Below are 14,726 nucleotides of genomic sequence, written 5' to 3' on the forward strand. Positions count from 1 at the left end.
TACCCACCCCTCCAGGCCCCCACGTGGTGCTCACTGATGTGGTCCAGGGTGCCAGTGCAGAAGCGCCCGTAGAACTTTTTAGCACCAAGTGCCCGCAGGTCGTGGATGGTGAAGGGCCAGAGGTGGAGCACGTTGTGGCGAGAGAACTTGGTGCGCTTTTCCACCAGCACCACTCGCGCACCCAGCAGTGCCAGCTCCACAGCGACCCGCAGCCCACAAGGTCCGGCACCCACCACCAGGCACTGTGAACACACAGGGCAGTGAGGGCATGGCATCCTGTCCCTCCTCTGACTCCCCCCATTCTCCACACCCCATCCCAGGCACTGTGTATCCACCTTGGTGCTGGTGCAGGCCCGGCCCTGCTGGTAGACAGGCTGGCCTGCTCGCTTGTCCAGCTTGGTCCACAGTGACTTGGCACTCCAGTAGTTGAGCTGGTCCTTGATCTTGTGGTACTGGGGCAGCCCCCCACCGGGCTCCAGTCCCAGGGCCCCACATAGCTCCTGGAAGCTGCTCAGCACGTCCTGGCACAGCTGGGCCTGCAGGAAGCTCTCAAAATGGGCATGCGCTGGGTTGGTGGAGGTGGGTGAAGCCATGGAGGCCTCCCTGGGGCTCCCGGGGAGGGCAGCAGCTGGGCAGAGGCAAGTGGCTGGAGAGGTGGAAAAAGAAGGGGAAGAGGCTGGAGAACAGAAGAAATAAAAAAGAAGGGGAGGCGAAGAGAGCAGGCTGGTGTCCCCAGGGAACTCGGGATTCACCAGTGATTGGCTTTGCTCCTCCCAGCCCACTCCCCTGCCAGCATCTGCTCCAGAGACAGCTGCTATCCCGTCCACTCCCAAGTGAAATTTGCCAAATTTGGAAGTGAAAAACATTAGTCTTGGGCACAGAGGGCAGATGGGACACCAGGGGAGCCTCCAGCTCAGCCTCCCTGTCCAGGGATCTCCAAGCCGTTGGGTAGGAATTCTTAGCCTACCTTCCTTAGGCCTTGGAATCAGGGCGTGGGGGGATTTCTCAGATGTGGAGAGGACAGAGCTGCGTTTGTATGCAACACATGGACAGATCTGATACCCACAACCCCAGCTGCTGCGCACATATCCTGCCCCATCTCCCTCCATACGTCCTGTGCCGGGCGCCCCTCGATGGCCTCAGTGCCACGCTGGGTGTGAGAAGTGCCTCATGGCAAGGGCAAAGTTTTCCTCAGCACTCGTGCTTGCCTCCTGACAGAGAAATAGCCTCTGTCCGTGGGTTCCACTTCCCACCACCAAACTACCTCAACAAACGGCAGGAGGATGTTGCGACTGACTGGGGAACAGAGGCCTGGGTCTATTTCTGATGCACTGTGGTCAAAACACTTCCTCTGTGAATGTGCCCTGCTCCAGGGGGCCGTGGGTAGGGCTGGGGGTCGACTGCAGCTGGGTTCGCCCCTCCTAGGTTCCCCCCTCCCCGATCGACCCCGCCCCGCCCCCTGTGCGCCCGGGCGCGCTCTCCCAAGAATCTTCGGAGACAAGGCCTCGCTTTGTCGCCCCCTCCCACGCCACCTGAAGAGTGCCCGAGGGGGTTTCTCACGCGGGGCCCGGAAGGGATCAGAGGGTATGGAGGAGGCGGGTGTTCATGGCGCATTAGGGAGGGTGAGTGGCAGCAGCGGGGGCACGTCTCTGGGGCTCTGGCCCCTCCACCCTCCAGCTGCCCCTCCGTTCCCAGCCCGCCGCGCCGCGACCAGAGATGAAAGCCTCCCGCTGCGGGCCGCCCGGACGAAGGCAGACGGAATCTTAAGACGGAAGGGCAAAGATCCTTCTTGGGGGTGGAGAGTGGAAGGAGGAAGACCTCGGCGAAAGGGAAGACCCAGCCTGGAAACGCCAGGACAAAGGCTGTGAGAGAGGTGGAGCGGTCTGAAAGGATGGAGAGGGAGCTGGTCCGCGGGCGACAGCAGTGGGGGTCCCCGACACTCTCGACGACAAAGTCCGGACGCGGGGTGAGCAAGGCTGGGCTGAGGGAAGACCTGCCAGACCTGCCAGGCGTGGTTCCCGAGCGCCCGCGGCCACATTTCCCCGGAAGCGCACCCCACCTCACTCCACGCAGCCGCGGGACGACTTACCGGCGGCTCCGGGGCCGGGACGGGCCGCTTCCTGCCGGGCTGGTAACCCGGTCTGAGCGGGTGGGAGGGCGGGGTCGGAAACGCCGAGATCGGGCGGGGATGCTGGGATGCGGGGCGGCCCCCGGCGTGCGCCTGGAGTGCCGCGGAGTGTGGCTTCCGCGAGGGGCGCAGGGCGCCGCCGGGGCTTTATTCGCGCTTCATTAGCATCTTATTACTTCTGGATCCCCCCACCGCCTCCAGCGGGGACAGTCCCGGGCCCGCCCACGCCTGCAGGGTGGCGCCCTAGGGCGTGGCGCTGCGGTCTCCCGGTTCCGCTCTGGGGCCTCCGTTTGGGTCTGGCCCGATGGGGACCGAGGAGTTCCAGGGTCAGGGCTCCTGGTGCTGGACCACGCACCCTCGGTCTGGGCTCCTTCCCGGCGCCTGCGTGTGCAAGGCTAGCTTTCCCCGCGGCTAGCGAGGACCACCCGCACCACCCCCAATCCCGGCAGCCTCCCAGCGCCGGGCCGAGAGGGCGCTCGGGCTCCTCAAGAGGTTTGGAAAAGCCGGCGGGTCCGAGGGTGGCGCCGGAACGTCTGCGCTCTCCCGTCTCCCACCTGGAGATCCACGGCCCGGGCGCCCCAGGATGGATCCTAGCGCGGAGTGCGCCTCCCTTGAGACAGGTCGGCCCCTCACCCCGGGCCAAGGGCAAAGAGCGCAGATTAAAGACCTGGAAACTCAGCAATCTGCAGCTTCCAAATGGATATGAGAAGTGAGAGGGAAGGGGATGGCCGGGCGGGTTAGACCACCACTAAGAGATGGGGAATAGGTGTGTGAAAGGGAGACCAAGTTTTCAATGTTCAAGAATGCCTTAGAGTGAGGACCCACGGGAGTGTCTGCTGAAACGGGCTGAAGAGGCCTTTGGGATCAGCTTCGTCCTTTTCCCGATGAGGAAACAGCGCCTCAAGTGAAGGGATGCCTCCAGTCTTTCAGCTAGTTAATATTTAAAAACATCGTCTCATTTATTGACCGTCATCCTATGAGTATTACCTCAACGTCAGTGCTTGCAAGAGTCCCATTTTACCAGAAAGTAAACTGAGTCACAGAGATTCTGTGACCTGCACACAGCAAGTGGCAGAGCTGTTTGGGGGCCCAGGTCTGTCTGGGCTCCACCAGCTCAGGGTTGACCCAAAATGACATGAAAGACTGGCATAAGCTGTTTCCTGTTTAGAGGAAGTGACACTGTTACACTGGAAACACTAATAAAACCCAGTAATAAATAAGAGGGTTGCTGTCCTTGAGATCCAGAGACCAAGCAATAGGGCTCTCCCTTTATTCTCATTTTGCATTTCATCTGAAAAATCTCTGAGACCCAGTAAGACCTGAACACTCACTGTTCCCAGCTCGAGCTGAGAAGCAGGCAGTGGGAGGAAAGCAAGGGGAAATGTCCTCTGCCAGGAGAGGCGAGGGAATTCAGCCAGGTCACGCTCAGAAAATCAGGGCAGCCTCTCAGTTGGGCCCATCCTAGCTCTTGAGTGTGACACATCATTTGGCTTGAAATTAATTTGCCGAATATCAGACACACCCATATTTAAATACATAGTGTAAAAACGTTCTAAAGTCCACTACAGTTGGGTTACCCTGGGCTCCATCAACCCAGGGTTGATTCAAAATGACATGTGAAAGGTTGGCATTATAGGAAGAGAAGCTATGTCTTGTTTAGAGGAAGTGACACTGTTACACTGGAAACACTAATAAAACTGAAGAATAAATAAGAAGGTTGCTGTCCTTGAGATCCAGAGACCTTAAGAGATCTAGAGTCAGTCCTGGGCTTCTAGAATAATCTCATTTCCCTTTCACTAGCAGATGGCACACAACTAGCCACTCCACTTACTGCCTTTGCAAAGGCTCAGTGGGGTCTGGCTTGACTCACTGCCTTCTGCCAAACAGGGTCATGTGGCTCTATGAATGACACATCATAAAATTTGTCTTTAAAAAAGATCAGAGAACAATAATGAGTTCATCAGTGCTAAAAACTGCTGACTTGGAGTTTCAACTCATGCTAATTAAATACTTAACATGGGGGCATAAAGCAGCAGGGAATACATTGTTCTGGAATCCAGAAGGTCTGGTTAGATTCCAGCTTTGCTTCACGCTAGCCTAGTCTGACCTTGGATGTCACCAACCACACTTCCGTCTACCCATTCTCTAAATAGAGGCAATTTAATTACTCGGCCTCAGCCTATTTCTACTCCAAAATCCTATCATTCAATGTTGCCCTAAGAAATGAACAGACTAGAAGACCCAAACTACGTTCCACTTAGAATTTCTTCCAAAAAAAAAAAAAAAAAAAAAAAACTCTATTAAAGCTATTTATTGTTTAACTATAAGAGTTTCTCTCCTTAATTAGAATCTTGAGTCATGATTCAAATAATGTGTACATAGAACTAAAAATACTGACACAATCACATTGGCCAATTCACACTGGATCAAATAAGTGGGTGGTACATGAAGTCAGCTTAAAAAGAGTCCCATTCTAAGGCTGGGCACGGTGGCTCATGCCTGTAATCCTAGCACTTTGGGAGGCTGAGGCAGGCAGATCACCTGAGGTCAGGAGTTCAAGACCAGCCTGACTAACACAGAGAAACCCCTCTCTATGAAAAATACAAAATTAGCCGGGCATAGTGGCGCATGCCTGTAATCCCAGCTACTCAGGAAGGCTGAGGCAGGAGAATCACTTGAACCCGGGAGGCGGAGGTTGCGGTGAGCTGAGATAGCGCTGTTGCACTCTAGCCTGGGCAACAAGGGCGAAACGCCATCTCAAACAAACAACAACAAAAACAAAAAACAAAAATAAGAGTCCTATTCTAATGTTTTTGCAAATGGTAAAACCTAGCAGTAGCCTAGGTTAAACACCTGAGCCATAAACACTGGATCTCCTTTTCTCTTCCCCATACCATGTTCTGTCACCTCCCAACTTCTCATCTCCTGGGCCTGGGGCCAGAAACTGGGTCCCTAGTACTGCAGGTGACATGTTTAAGTCACCCTATAATATGGCTTTGTACCTGTGGGCCAGTATCTTCAAGCAACAAACCCATGGTCCTGGGCCAGGAAGCTGTGGCTGCAGCATAGCCAGAGAGACAGAGACCCTGATGTAAAAACAGTGACATCTGTGCCAAAGGTGTAGAGTGCCATGAGAGGATGTGACAAGGTGGTTTGATTGAGGTTAGAGGACAGATGAGTAGTCATGAATCACAGTAAGGGCAGACAACTTTCAAGGCTGAGAAACCACCTGCCACAAAGCCCTCAGGCAGGAAAGAACTGACTATGTTTGGGGAACAGCAAGGAACCCACATGACTGGAAATGAGAATGGGGAAGAGAGTCCCAAGAGGAAGTTGGATTGGAGATTTTATTCTAAAGGCCAAGGGAAACTGTAGAAGGATTTTAAGCAGAGCAGAGACACGGTCATATTCATCTTAATAACTAATGCAAATCCATTCATTTAGCAAGGCACTCTGTTTGATCCTAAGCTAAGGGTACAATGGTGAGCCCAAACAGATCACCACTTCCAGTGGAGAAAGCCCAGCAGGAGGTGGTAGAAAGGATCAATCAGGTCTTTGTCGGGAATCCAGGCAAGTGACATGTTGTACAGTGAGGATGAGAGAAGTGGATGGATTCAAAAGGTATTTCAAGGTGAAATTGACATAACATGGCCATGAATTGGGTGTGGGGGTGAGGTGGGCTCCTTCAAGAATTACACCCAGCTTTCCCTCTTGGCTTGGAATGGGTAAATCACAAATTTGGGGCCCCCATTCTTTTCTGTTCTTCCTTCCAACTTTATTCCTCTGTATGCTGCTTTTTACTCAATACTTTCCCCAGAAGTCAAAGCACAATTATGATTTCATACTCTGAGATAACACAAGGACTCTACCTTGAGAGGCTACAAAGATTAAACATACAAATAGGTTCAGGATCAGTTAAATGCTTGCCCATATTTTTGTAATAAGACTGCCTTTGCCCTTCAAACACTAAGATTATAAGAAACATTTATCCAGAAGTCACTTAATCAAACAAAAATTATCTTGAGAGGTGGATTTTTAAAATGTAACTTTGAACTTTGATTTAGTCTAAGGAAGCTTCAGTTTGACTTTTCATTTAACAAGGATAAAAATAATATGAATGAACTAAAACTAAGACCCAAACTGTTCTTTTGGAAAATCATCTTTGAATTATATTTAAAGTGACATATTATGGATATTAGGAATTCAGAAGAAAAGTTTTCTACCCTGACCCCTGCTCAAATTTTTTCCGTTTTTCACACTTCACACTGAATATAGTACCACTTTTCAGACTCACGTAAAAAAGCTAAGATCCCTTGCCGTTACCAAAATGTGTTTAAATTCCTACATTTTGTATTACTGAGAATGTGGTAAAGTGGTTTGTGTCTGTAATCCCAGCACTGAGAGGCTGAGGTGGGCGGATCACTTGAGCTCAGGAGTTTGAGACCAGCCTGGGCAATGTAGTGAGACCTCATCTCTAAAATAAATTTAAAAATTAGCTGAGCATGGTGGTGCATGCCTGTGGTCCCAGGTACTCAGGAGGCTAAGAGGCTGTAGTGAGCCATGATCATGCCACTGCACTTCAGCCTGTGACAGAGCAAGACCCTATATAAAAAAAAAAAAAAAAAAGTAATCAAATGAGCTTTGGTTTAAAAGCTGTTGATGTACTATGTTTCAAGTTAGAATGGAATACATATATAAATACACATACACACTCCAGTCAACTAGTCTTTTGCTGCTTATGTGTAAAGAATTTGAGAGCACGATAAACTATCATGACATTCCAGCTTCTTTTAGAGGTCACTCCTTGAAAGCTGCTATTTACAAAAGGAGGTAAGCAGATTTTTTACAGGTCATTCCTCTTTATCTGCTATTTATAAAAGCAAGACAAAGAGTTTTTTTTCAATTCTTAAGAATTTAGGCTTAAGTTTAGAAACTGAAGATGAAATTTTACCTTAATGCTTATAAGGATAACGAAAATAAAACAAATCTACCCTAAACTTAAAATATCCTCAGTCAAAAATTTGAAAAAAGGGCTCACTTACAGAGGCTCCTGTTAACTAAGACATTTTCACCTTACTAGTAACTTTTATCCAACTGGAAAATTTTGCTTAAGCTTTTTTTTTTTTTTTTCTTAAATTATACTTTAAGTTCTAGGGTACATGTGCGCAACGTGCAGACTTGTTACATATGTATACATGTGTCATGTTAGTTTGCTGCACCCATCAACTTGTCATTTACATTAGGTATTTCTCGTAATGCTATCCCTCCCCCAGCTCCCGACCCTACGACAGGCCCTGGTGTGTGATGTTCCCTGCCCTGTGTTCAAGTGTTCTCATTGTTCAATTCCCATCTATGAGTGAGAACATGCAGTGTTTGGTTTTCTGTGCCTGTGTTAGTTTGCTGAGAATGATGATTTCCAGCTTCATCCATGTCCCTGCAAAGGACATGAACTCATCCTTTTTTACGGCTGCATAGTATTCCATGGTGCATATGTGCCACATTTTCTTATTAATTAAGCCTTAAATCAATAGTAATGAAACACTGATTATATGGTAGTTACTGAATTTCTGTAGGCCATAACTTTCACTATTATTGTTTTACGTAAAAAGGTTATAATTGTATGCGGGTGGCACACGCTTATAATCCCAGCACTTTGGGAGGCCGAGGTGGGAGGACTGCTTGAGGCCAGGAGTTTGAGGCCAGCCTGGGCAATATAGTGAGACCCCGTCTCCACTTAAAAAAAGTATGCTATAATTTCAGACATAGACCCTCAATTTTAGTCAGAAAGTTCTATTACATTAAGCAGGTCACATTACTTACTAAGTTCTTATTAAATAAGTAATTTTTAATACTAACTTAGTAAGTAGGAAATAAATTACTTATTTAATAATAAATAAATTACTTATTTAGTAAGAAAATTATCCTTTTCTTTTGGTACTATTAACTTTGGGAATAAGAAATCCAGTTTAAAGTTTTAAAAGCCTGTGCCCTAGTTCTGGTTCTACCACTTACTGTATGACATTTGGCAACAGACTTCCTCTTTGGGCTCCATGTTCTCATCTGTCCAATAGGCATAATAATTACTCATCTCATCAGAATGTCATGAAGATTAAGATGAGACATGCTTCCAGTGGCTAAGGTGTGTCCCAGATACTGCTCCCCTCCTCACTCAGACGCCAGTTGTTAGGAGGTAAATTGTGTCCCCCTATGACAAATTCACATGTTGATGTCCTAATACCCAGCATCTTAGAATGGGATTGTGTTTGAAAAGATGAATAAATGAGAACATTAGTGTAGGCTGATCCCATATAACTGGTGTTCTTAAAAGAGAGTAGGACAGAGGGAAGGACACGTGAAGATACAGGCAGGGGAAGATGACTAGAAGGGAGGCCTCAGAAGAAAACAACCCCACTGACACGTTGATCTTGGACCTTTCCATTTTTTCAGTCATCTAGTCTGTGGTATTTGTTATGGTAGTCCTGGCAAACTAATATACCAGTCATGACCAGAGGGGACTGGCATCCTCCGGTTGTAAATCTGTGTGCCATGACATGGAAGATGTTTGAGACCCAGTAAGATATGCTACAGATTTAACAGACTGGGCTTGGCCAACAGTAAGGACTCCATATTTGGAAGATATTGTTACGCTCCCATTTATGAAAACCTAGATAAGCAACTATAATGAGAATCCTAAGTAAGCATTTATAACGAGAATCTTTTTTCATTCCTCAGCATCATTTAATCTGTTGCTCATAACATTTATAACACAAGAACCAACTGTAGAAAATACAGAGTAGAGGTGAGTTTCAAGAAGCACTGGGCAAACACAATAACTGATTTTGATGGTAAGAGCTCCAGTCATCCCAAGGTTGACCCTCTACTGGGAGAAAACCAAAGATTCACCTTCAAAACGAGGTGTTTCAGGAGCCCCAAAGCATAACATTGTATTTCCTAAGAAACACACTCTGTATTTCTGTTAAAACAACTTAAAAAATTGTACACATTTAGTAGAAAATGAATCATGAAACACTGCACTAGCAACATCATTTCTCAAGGACACATGAGAAGCACTTTCATGTTCATGACATTTCTTTTGGGTACTCAAGTCATTGAACTTTTTTTTTTTTTTTGAGATGGAGTCTCACTCTGTCACCAGGCTTGAGTGCAATGGCGCGATCTCAGATGACTGCAGCCTCCGCCTCCTGGGTTCAAGTGATTCTCCTGTCTCAGCCTCCCGAGTAGCTGGGATTATAGGCGTACACCACCACGCCCGGCTAATTTTTGTATTTTTAGTAGAGATGGGGTTTCACCATGTTGGTCAGGCTGGCCTCGATCCTGACCTTGTGATCCGCCCACCTTGGCCTCCCAAAGTGCTAGGATTACAGGCATGAGCCACCACGCCCAGTGTCATTAAACTTTTTTATTCAAAGGGGTAGAACGTATATTTGGGACAATGAAGGAGGCTAGATTGATAAAGCTATCATTTCCTTGTTTCTCTTTGACAGCTGGTCAAATAATTCAGGAATAGCTAGGACTGAGGCTCAAGCTAGAAACAGGTGGCCCATGCTGTCCAATATAGCAGCCACTAGCCACACGTGCTTATCAAGCATTTGCACTGTGTCCCATGCAACAAGGAACTGGATTTTAATTTTAAATAATTTTAATATAAATTTTTAAACTGATAATGATTTCAATTCTTGAAAAAAAACTTTTGTCTATAGCTACTTGATATGAGAATCTGTTTTCATCTGTAAGTTGTATGAGATCTAAATACAGATCAAGTATGTTCAATGAACATTAGCAGCCAAATTGAGATGTGCAGAAAGTGTAAAATACACACCGGATTGTGAAAGCTTAGTATGAAAAAGAGAATGTAAAATGTCTAACACATTTTTACATATTTGGCAAACGTTGGATTACATAAACTTTTATTAAAATTTTCACCTGCTTTTTATGTTTCTAAATGTGGCTACTAGAATATTTAAAGTGACCTACGTCGTTCACGTTATAGTTCTCTTAGTGTAGAGGTAGTCTGTTATAGAACCAGTGAAACTTGACTTACAAAGAGCTATGTAACCATATGTTCTGAATAATCACTTAGCTATCCAGCGTGAGTACAAATTCACTTACTTAAATATTTAATTCCCTGGAGAAAATGTGGATTGGTAGGCTCTGAAAAGCTGGCAAAAACTTTGTGTTTTAAGAATAAAATTAAACAGTTTAAACGAGAACCTGAAATAATACTTAGGGCTTAACAGTGTTTGTAAAAAATTGTTATCTTTGCTTTAGTCAGGCCTGATTTAAGATTCGTTAATGGTTGATACATATAAGATATACATCATTTTGGAAATTTTGTGAATTACATATAATATAGATTAGTAAATATGCAACCAAAATATTTTTATCTTCTCTCAAACCTGAACAATTCTCTATTACTCTAATCTCCAAATAACTTTTTTGATTTAGGTAGATATCAAGGATGTCTAAAACAAAACAATTGATGAAAAGGCTGTATTAATTTTAGAGTAGATTACCCCCTACTCTCCATCAGCATTACTAATTTAGACATACTAGTGCCCACCTTCTTTTCTCAAAAATTCCCTACCAGCTTACAAGAAAGTGGTAAAAGAATTCAATATGCTTAGCTTGAAAACTTAACCCAAACATAATTTAATCTTATCATGATGATTTAAAAATCATACAATTACAGACACACGCTGGCTACAAAGTCTCTGAGGCTCAAAGTTACTTTTAAGATCAGAAGATTAGCTGGGTGTGGTGGTACATCCTTGTAGTCCTAGCTACTAGGAGGCTGAGGTGGGAGGGCTGCTTGAGCCCAGGAATTTGAGGTTCCAGTGAGCAATGATTGTGCCACTACACTCTGCCCTGGGTGATAGAGTGAGACCCTGTCTCTAAAAAAGAAAAGATTAGGAAAAGATACTCACACTTTGTGGCATCTGCAATAAAAAATTATAATGAGCTTCCATCTCCAGAAAGTTATTAGACACAAGACAGATCAACATTTTCAGGAGATCAGTTAGAATTCAGTAGAGTACATATAAGACTTAAATTACACTGAATAAAATTTTATGTTCCAAGATAGTGAAGAAAGCTTTACCTTCATGAAAGTCAAGTCTCATTTTGACAAAAATTCAGAATTTAGGGTGAATGTCTTGATCCAATTTTGTATTTTAAACTTAATTAAACTTTTGATAGCTTGCTGTTAAAAAATATGTAAATTTATGTTTCTCAGAAAAGATACATTCAGAATTAAAAAAAAAATCCTAGGCTGGGCGCGGTGGCTCAAGCCTGTAATCCCAGCACTTTGGGAGGCCAAGACGGGCGGATCACAAGGTCAGGAGATGGAGACCATCCCGGCTAACATGGTGAAACCCCGTCTCTACTAAAAAATAGAAAAAACTAGCCGGGCGAGGTGGCAGGTTCCTGTAGTCCCAGCTACTCGGGAGGCTGAGGCAGAAGAATGGCATAAACCCGGGAGGCGGAGCTTGCAGTGAGCTGAGATCTGGCCACTGCACTCCAGCCTGGGCGACAAAGCGAGACTCCGTCTCAAAAAAAAAAAAAAAAAAAAAAAATTCTATACTTTTGGCTAGCTTGTTACATGAATTTTGAGTTAAAACACTGAGTTTATGAGTTTGAATCTTCCTGAAGTGTAACACCATAAGCCCACTGTACTGCACAAAGATGAAACGTTGAGGGTTACTTTGTCTTAGAGGACTGGAAGTTTTTAAAACGGCAAATTCCCCACACATTGTGATCTGTCATATTTAGCCCTGACTTGTCTTGTGGTAACAACTGCGTTGCCTGAGAAAAATAAGAAAATAGAACAAACCATTCTGCCCAGTTCAACCAAAATATGACTCCCTTTGTCCTAGAAAATAAAAGAACGTAACTGGGGAGGTTGGCAAGACCATAACCTATGGCTGTGAACATTTAAACCTTACAGAAAAACTGAAATCAATACCCCCAAAGAAAAATTACCCGAGTCTTTAGGAGACGTTACAGATGAAAATGAAAACCATTCAACAATACTGAAAATGCTCAATCCAAATCAGTACCTTAGACAAGACATACACACACCTTGCTACCTGGATGGACAGCATTATAAACATCAGTTAGCCATCACAGCTCTCACAGAAGGATCTGCAAGTCGATGGTATGGAGAGCCTGACTTCAAGCGTTCAAAATCCAGTCAGAGCTGGCTTATGAGAAGAGCCCGATCAAGCAGTCAAACATGTTTACAGGTCAGCTCTGATCCTGGCCAAGCGGCGTTGGCTGGGCCACGTGGTGAGTGGGTGGTGGCGGATCAGACTCCTGTGTCAACTGCAGGTGCTGAGCTGGATCTGAAGTATTTGTAGCTAAATGGAGCTCCTCTGTTTGCCCTTGATGGGCGTGAAGATGTTCCAGTGTTTCCTTGGACAGAGTGATCACGTGCACTGGCTCTGTCTGTGAGGGCCCCATCTGACTTTCAATCATATTGAGGCTCTGAATGTGTTCTGTTTGCTCCTGTTGAGCCGAAAGAATTAAATTCTGCAGTTGCTCTGGTTGCTGCGTGAGCAGGGTAAGATTAGCAGCCTGGTCTGCAGTCATGTTCTGGGAACTCTCTGCAGTCACGATGCTGATTCCCTGGCTAGGACCGGGCATGAAATTGATGTTATGTACAGAATCAGTTACAAGAAGCTGAATTTCCTGCTCTCCCGAGGTAGAGAGTTGATATGGCTGTAGCTGAAGAATATTCCTGACCTCTTCTGTGTTACTACTGCCAGAAATGCTGCTGGCATCTGGCACATGCTTCTCCTTGCTATGAATTTTCAAGTGAGCCTTCAAGTTGTCTACGCGAGCAAACTGTAAGTTACACTCAGGGCACGAGAAAGGCTTCTTGCCAGTGTGCAGAATGCAGTGTCTCCTTTTGGCACTGGAGTCAGAGAAGGATTTGCCACAAATGCCACACGAGTATGGCTTTTCTCCTCTATGAGAAAATAAACATTTTATTTTCAAAATGGAAATACCTACTTACTACTTCCTGATTATTTAGGGGGAAGCAATCAAGAGTAGTGGAAAATTAACTAGACTGCAAGTCACAAGTCATGGGTTCAGTTCAGCTACTAACTCAAGGACTTGGAGCAAGTCTCACTTCCATGGGCAGTTTCTAATCTGAAAATAGGGTGGGGGTGGTGCCTGAGAAAGGGTGGCAGATGGGGCACGGCTAGATATGATAAAATTTTATGATTCCACGGTATGTATTTCAGATAAGAAAAGAGAGTAAATATTTATACATGAAATATATAGTTCTCTTTTGTTTTGTCTTAGTTTTCACAGTCAATTTTTAGACTCTAATGGCCCAATAAGTATCTATGATTGATGTCAATTTAAAAAAATTTAAGCTTCCTCTAATTATTTGTGATGCTGTTAGAAGAACTCCTAAGTCCAACCTCGGGATAACTGTGTAAACAAAAACATTTATTCAGAAAACATCAAATATAATGCTTATTTTTGATCAAAGATTTAAGCTTTGGACCAATCCCTAGCCCCAGTCAAAATGTAATAAATGAAATCAGTAATGTATACTTTTACTGGCCAGAATCAGCATTCCTTTATACCTAGGTGAGGAATTTCATTATTGAAAAGATAAAACAAAATAGGCCAGGCGTGGTGGCTCACACCTGTAATCCCAATACTTTGGGAGGCCCAGGCAGGCGGATCACTTGAGGTCAGGAGTCTGAGACCAGCCTGGTCAACATGGTGAAATCCAGTCTCTACCAAAAAATGCAAAAAACTAGCTGTGTGTGGTGTCCCAGCTACTCGGGAGGCCGAGGTGGGAGAATCGCCTGAACTCCCACCTGCACCCCACTCACGCCACTGCACTCCAGCCTGGGCAACAGCGAGACCCTGTCTCAAAACAAACGAACAAAACCGAACAAAGCCGAAGTAATAAAACACACACAAAATTCTGCCAGAGTAACAACTGGGAGAAAACTACATAGGTAACACATGTCATCTCACTGAACATCAGAACTGAATGAGGCCTCCACGTGAGAAAAATAGCTGCAAAACTTTACCGATGGATTCTGATGTGGGTCTGAAGAGAACTCTTTGCTGTGAAAGATTTGCCACAGATCTCACAAGTAAATGGCTTCTCACCTAAAAAAAAAAAAAAAAAAAAAAAAAAAATTAACAATATACATTCAGCATAAAGACAAAATCAAAAAAACACTTCGGTTTCACAATATAAACAGAACAAAGGCAATCCCTTCCATAAACGTAAATGAATGATGCACTAAATATCTACTCTGTAACTAACCTAAGCACTGTGTGCCGAGTGCCAAGAACATACACAGAAATCCTAAGGCACGGTTCTCTTAAAAACCTGAAAACTGCAACAAGGAAGTGAGTTACACCCTATTTACTCCTGTTTTCTCCCCTTAGATACTACAGCCCCTATGCTCTCCTGCCTTATGGCTTGGCTTGGCTAGGTAGCCCACTTGACCCTGAAAGGACTCCTGTGTGCTAGGGTGAGTTATGTATTACTGATGTTTATATCAATCTTCCAAATATATCCAGAATCTGACTCCACTGCTAC

General features: G+C 45.1%; 2 protein-coding genes across 8 annotated transcripts in view; both read right to left on the minus strand.

The window, feature by feature from the left end:
* The window catches only part of MICAL1 (microtubule associated monooxygenase, calponin and LIM domain containing 1), a 22,172-nt gene extending 9,849 nt beyond the window's left edge, over positions 1-12,323 (minus strand). For 2 of the 6 annotated variants that reach the window (XM_038001031.2, XM_073022401.1), the window contains exons 1-3: positions 2,090-2,617; positions 336-646; positions 35-242 (exon numbers count right to left, since the gene is read on the minus strand). In XM_038001031.2, coding sequence (XP_037856959.2) covers positions 35-242; positions 336-593 — 466 coding nt within the window. In that variant the 5' untranslated portion in view covers positions 594-646; positions 2,090-2,617. Of the gene's footprint in view, positions 1-34; positions 243-335; positions 647-2,002; positions 2,066-2,089; positions 2,618-12,226 lie in introns of those variants that run through there. The other 4 variants (XM_073022400.1, XM_038001025.2, XM_038001029.2 and 1 more) reach the window with 4 other exon arrangements.
* The window catches only part of ZBTB24 (zinc finger and BTB domain containing 24), a 25,025-nt gene continuing 15,225 nt past the window's right edge, over positions 4,927-14,726 (minus strand). For both annotated transcript variants that reach the window (XM_008007371.3, XM_008007372.3), the window contains 2 exons: positions 14,206-14,287; positions 4,927-13,115 (listed from right to left, as the gene is read on the minus strand). In XM_008007371.3, the coding sequence (XP_008005562.1) occupies positions 12,392-13,115; positions 14,206-14,287 (806 nt within the window). In that variant the 3' untranslated portion in view covers positions 4,927-12,391. The remainder of the gene's footprint in view (positions 13,116-14,205; positions 14,288-14,726) is intronic.

The sequence above is a fragment of the Chlorocebus sabaeus genome, chromosome 13, assembly GCF_047675955.1.
Source record: "Chlorocebus sabaeus isolate Y175 chromosome 13, mChlSab1.0.hap1, whole genome shotgun sequence".
Taxonomy (NCBI): Eukaryota; Metazoa; Chordata; class Mammalia; order Primates; family Cercopithecidae; genus Chlorocebus; species Chlorocebus sabaeus.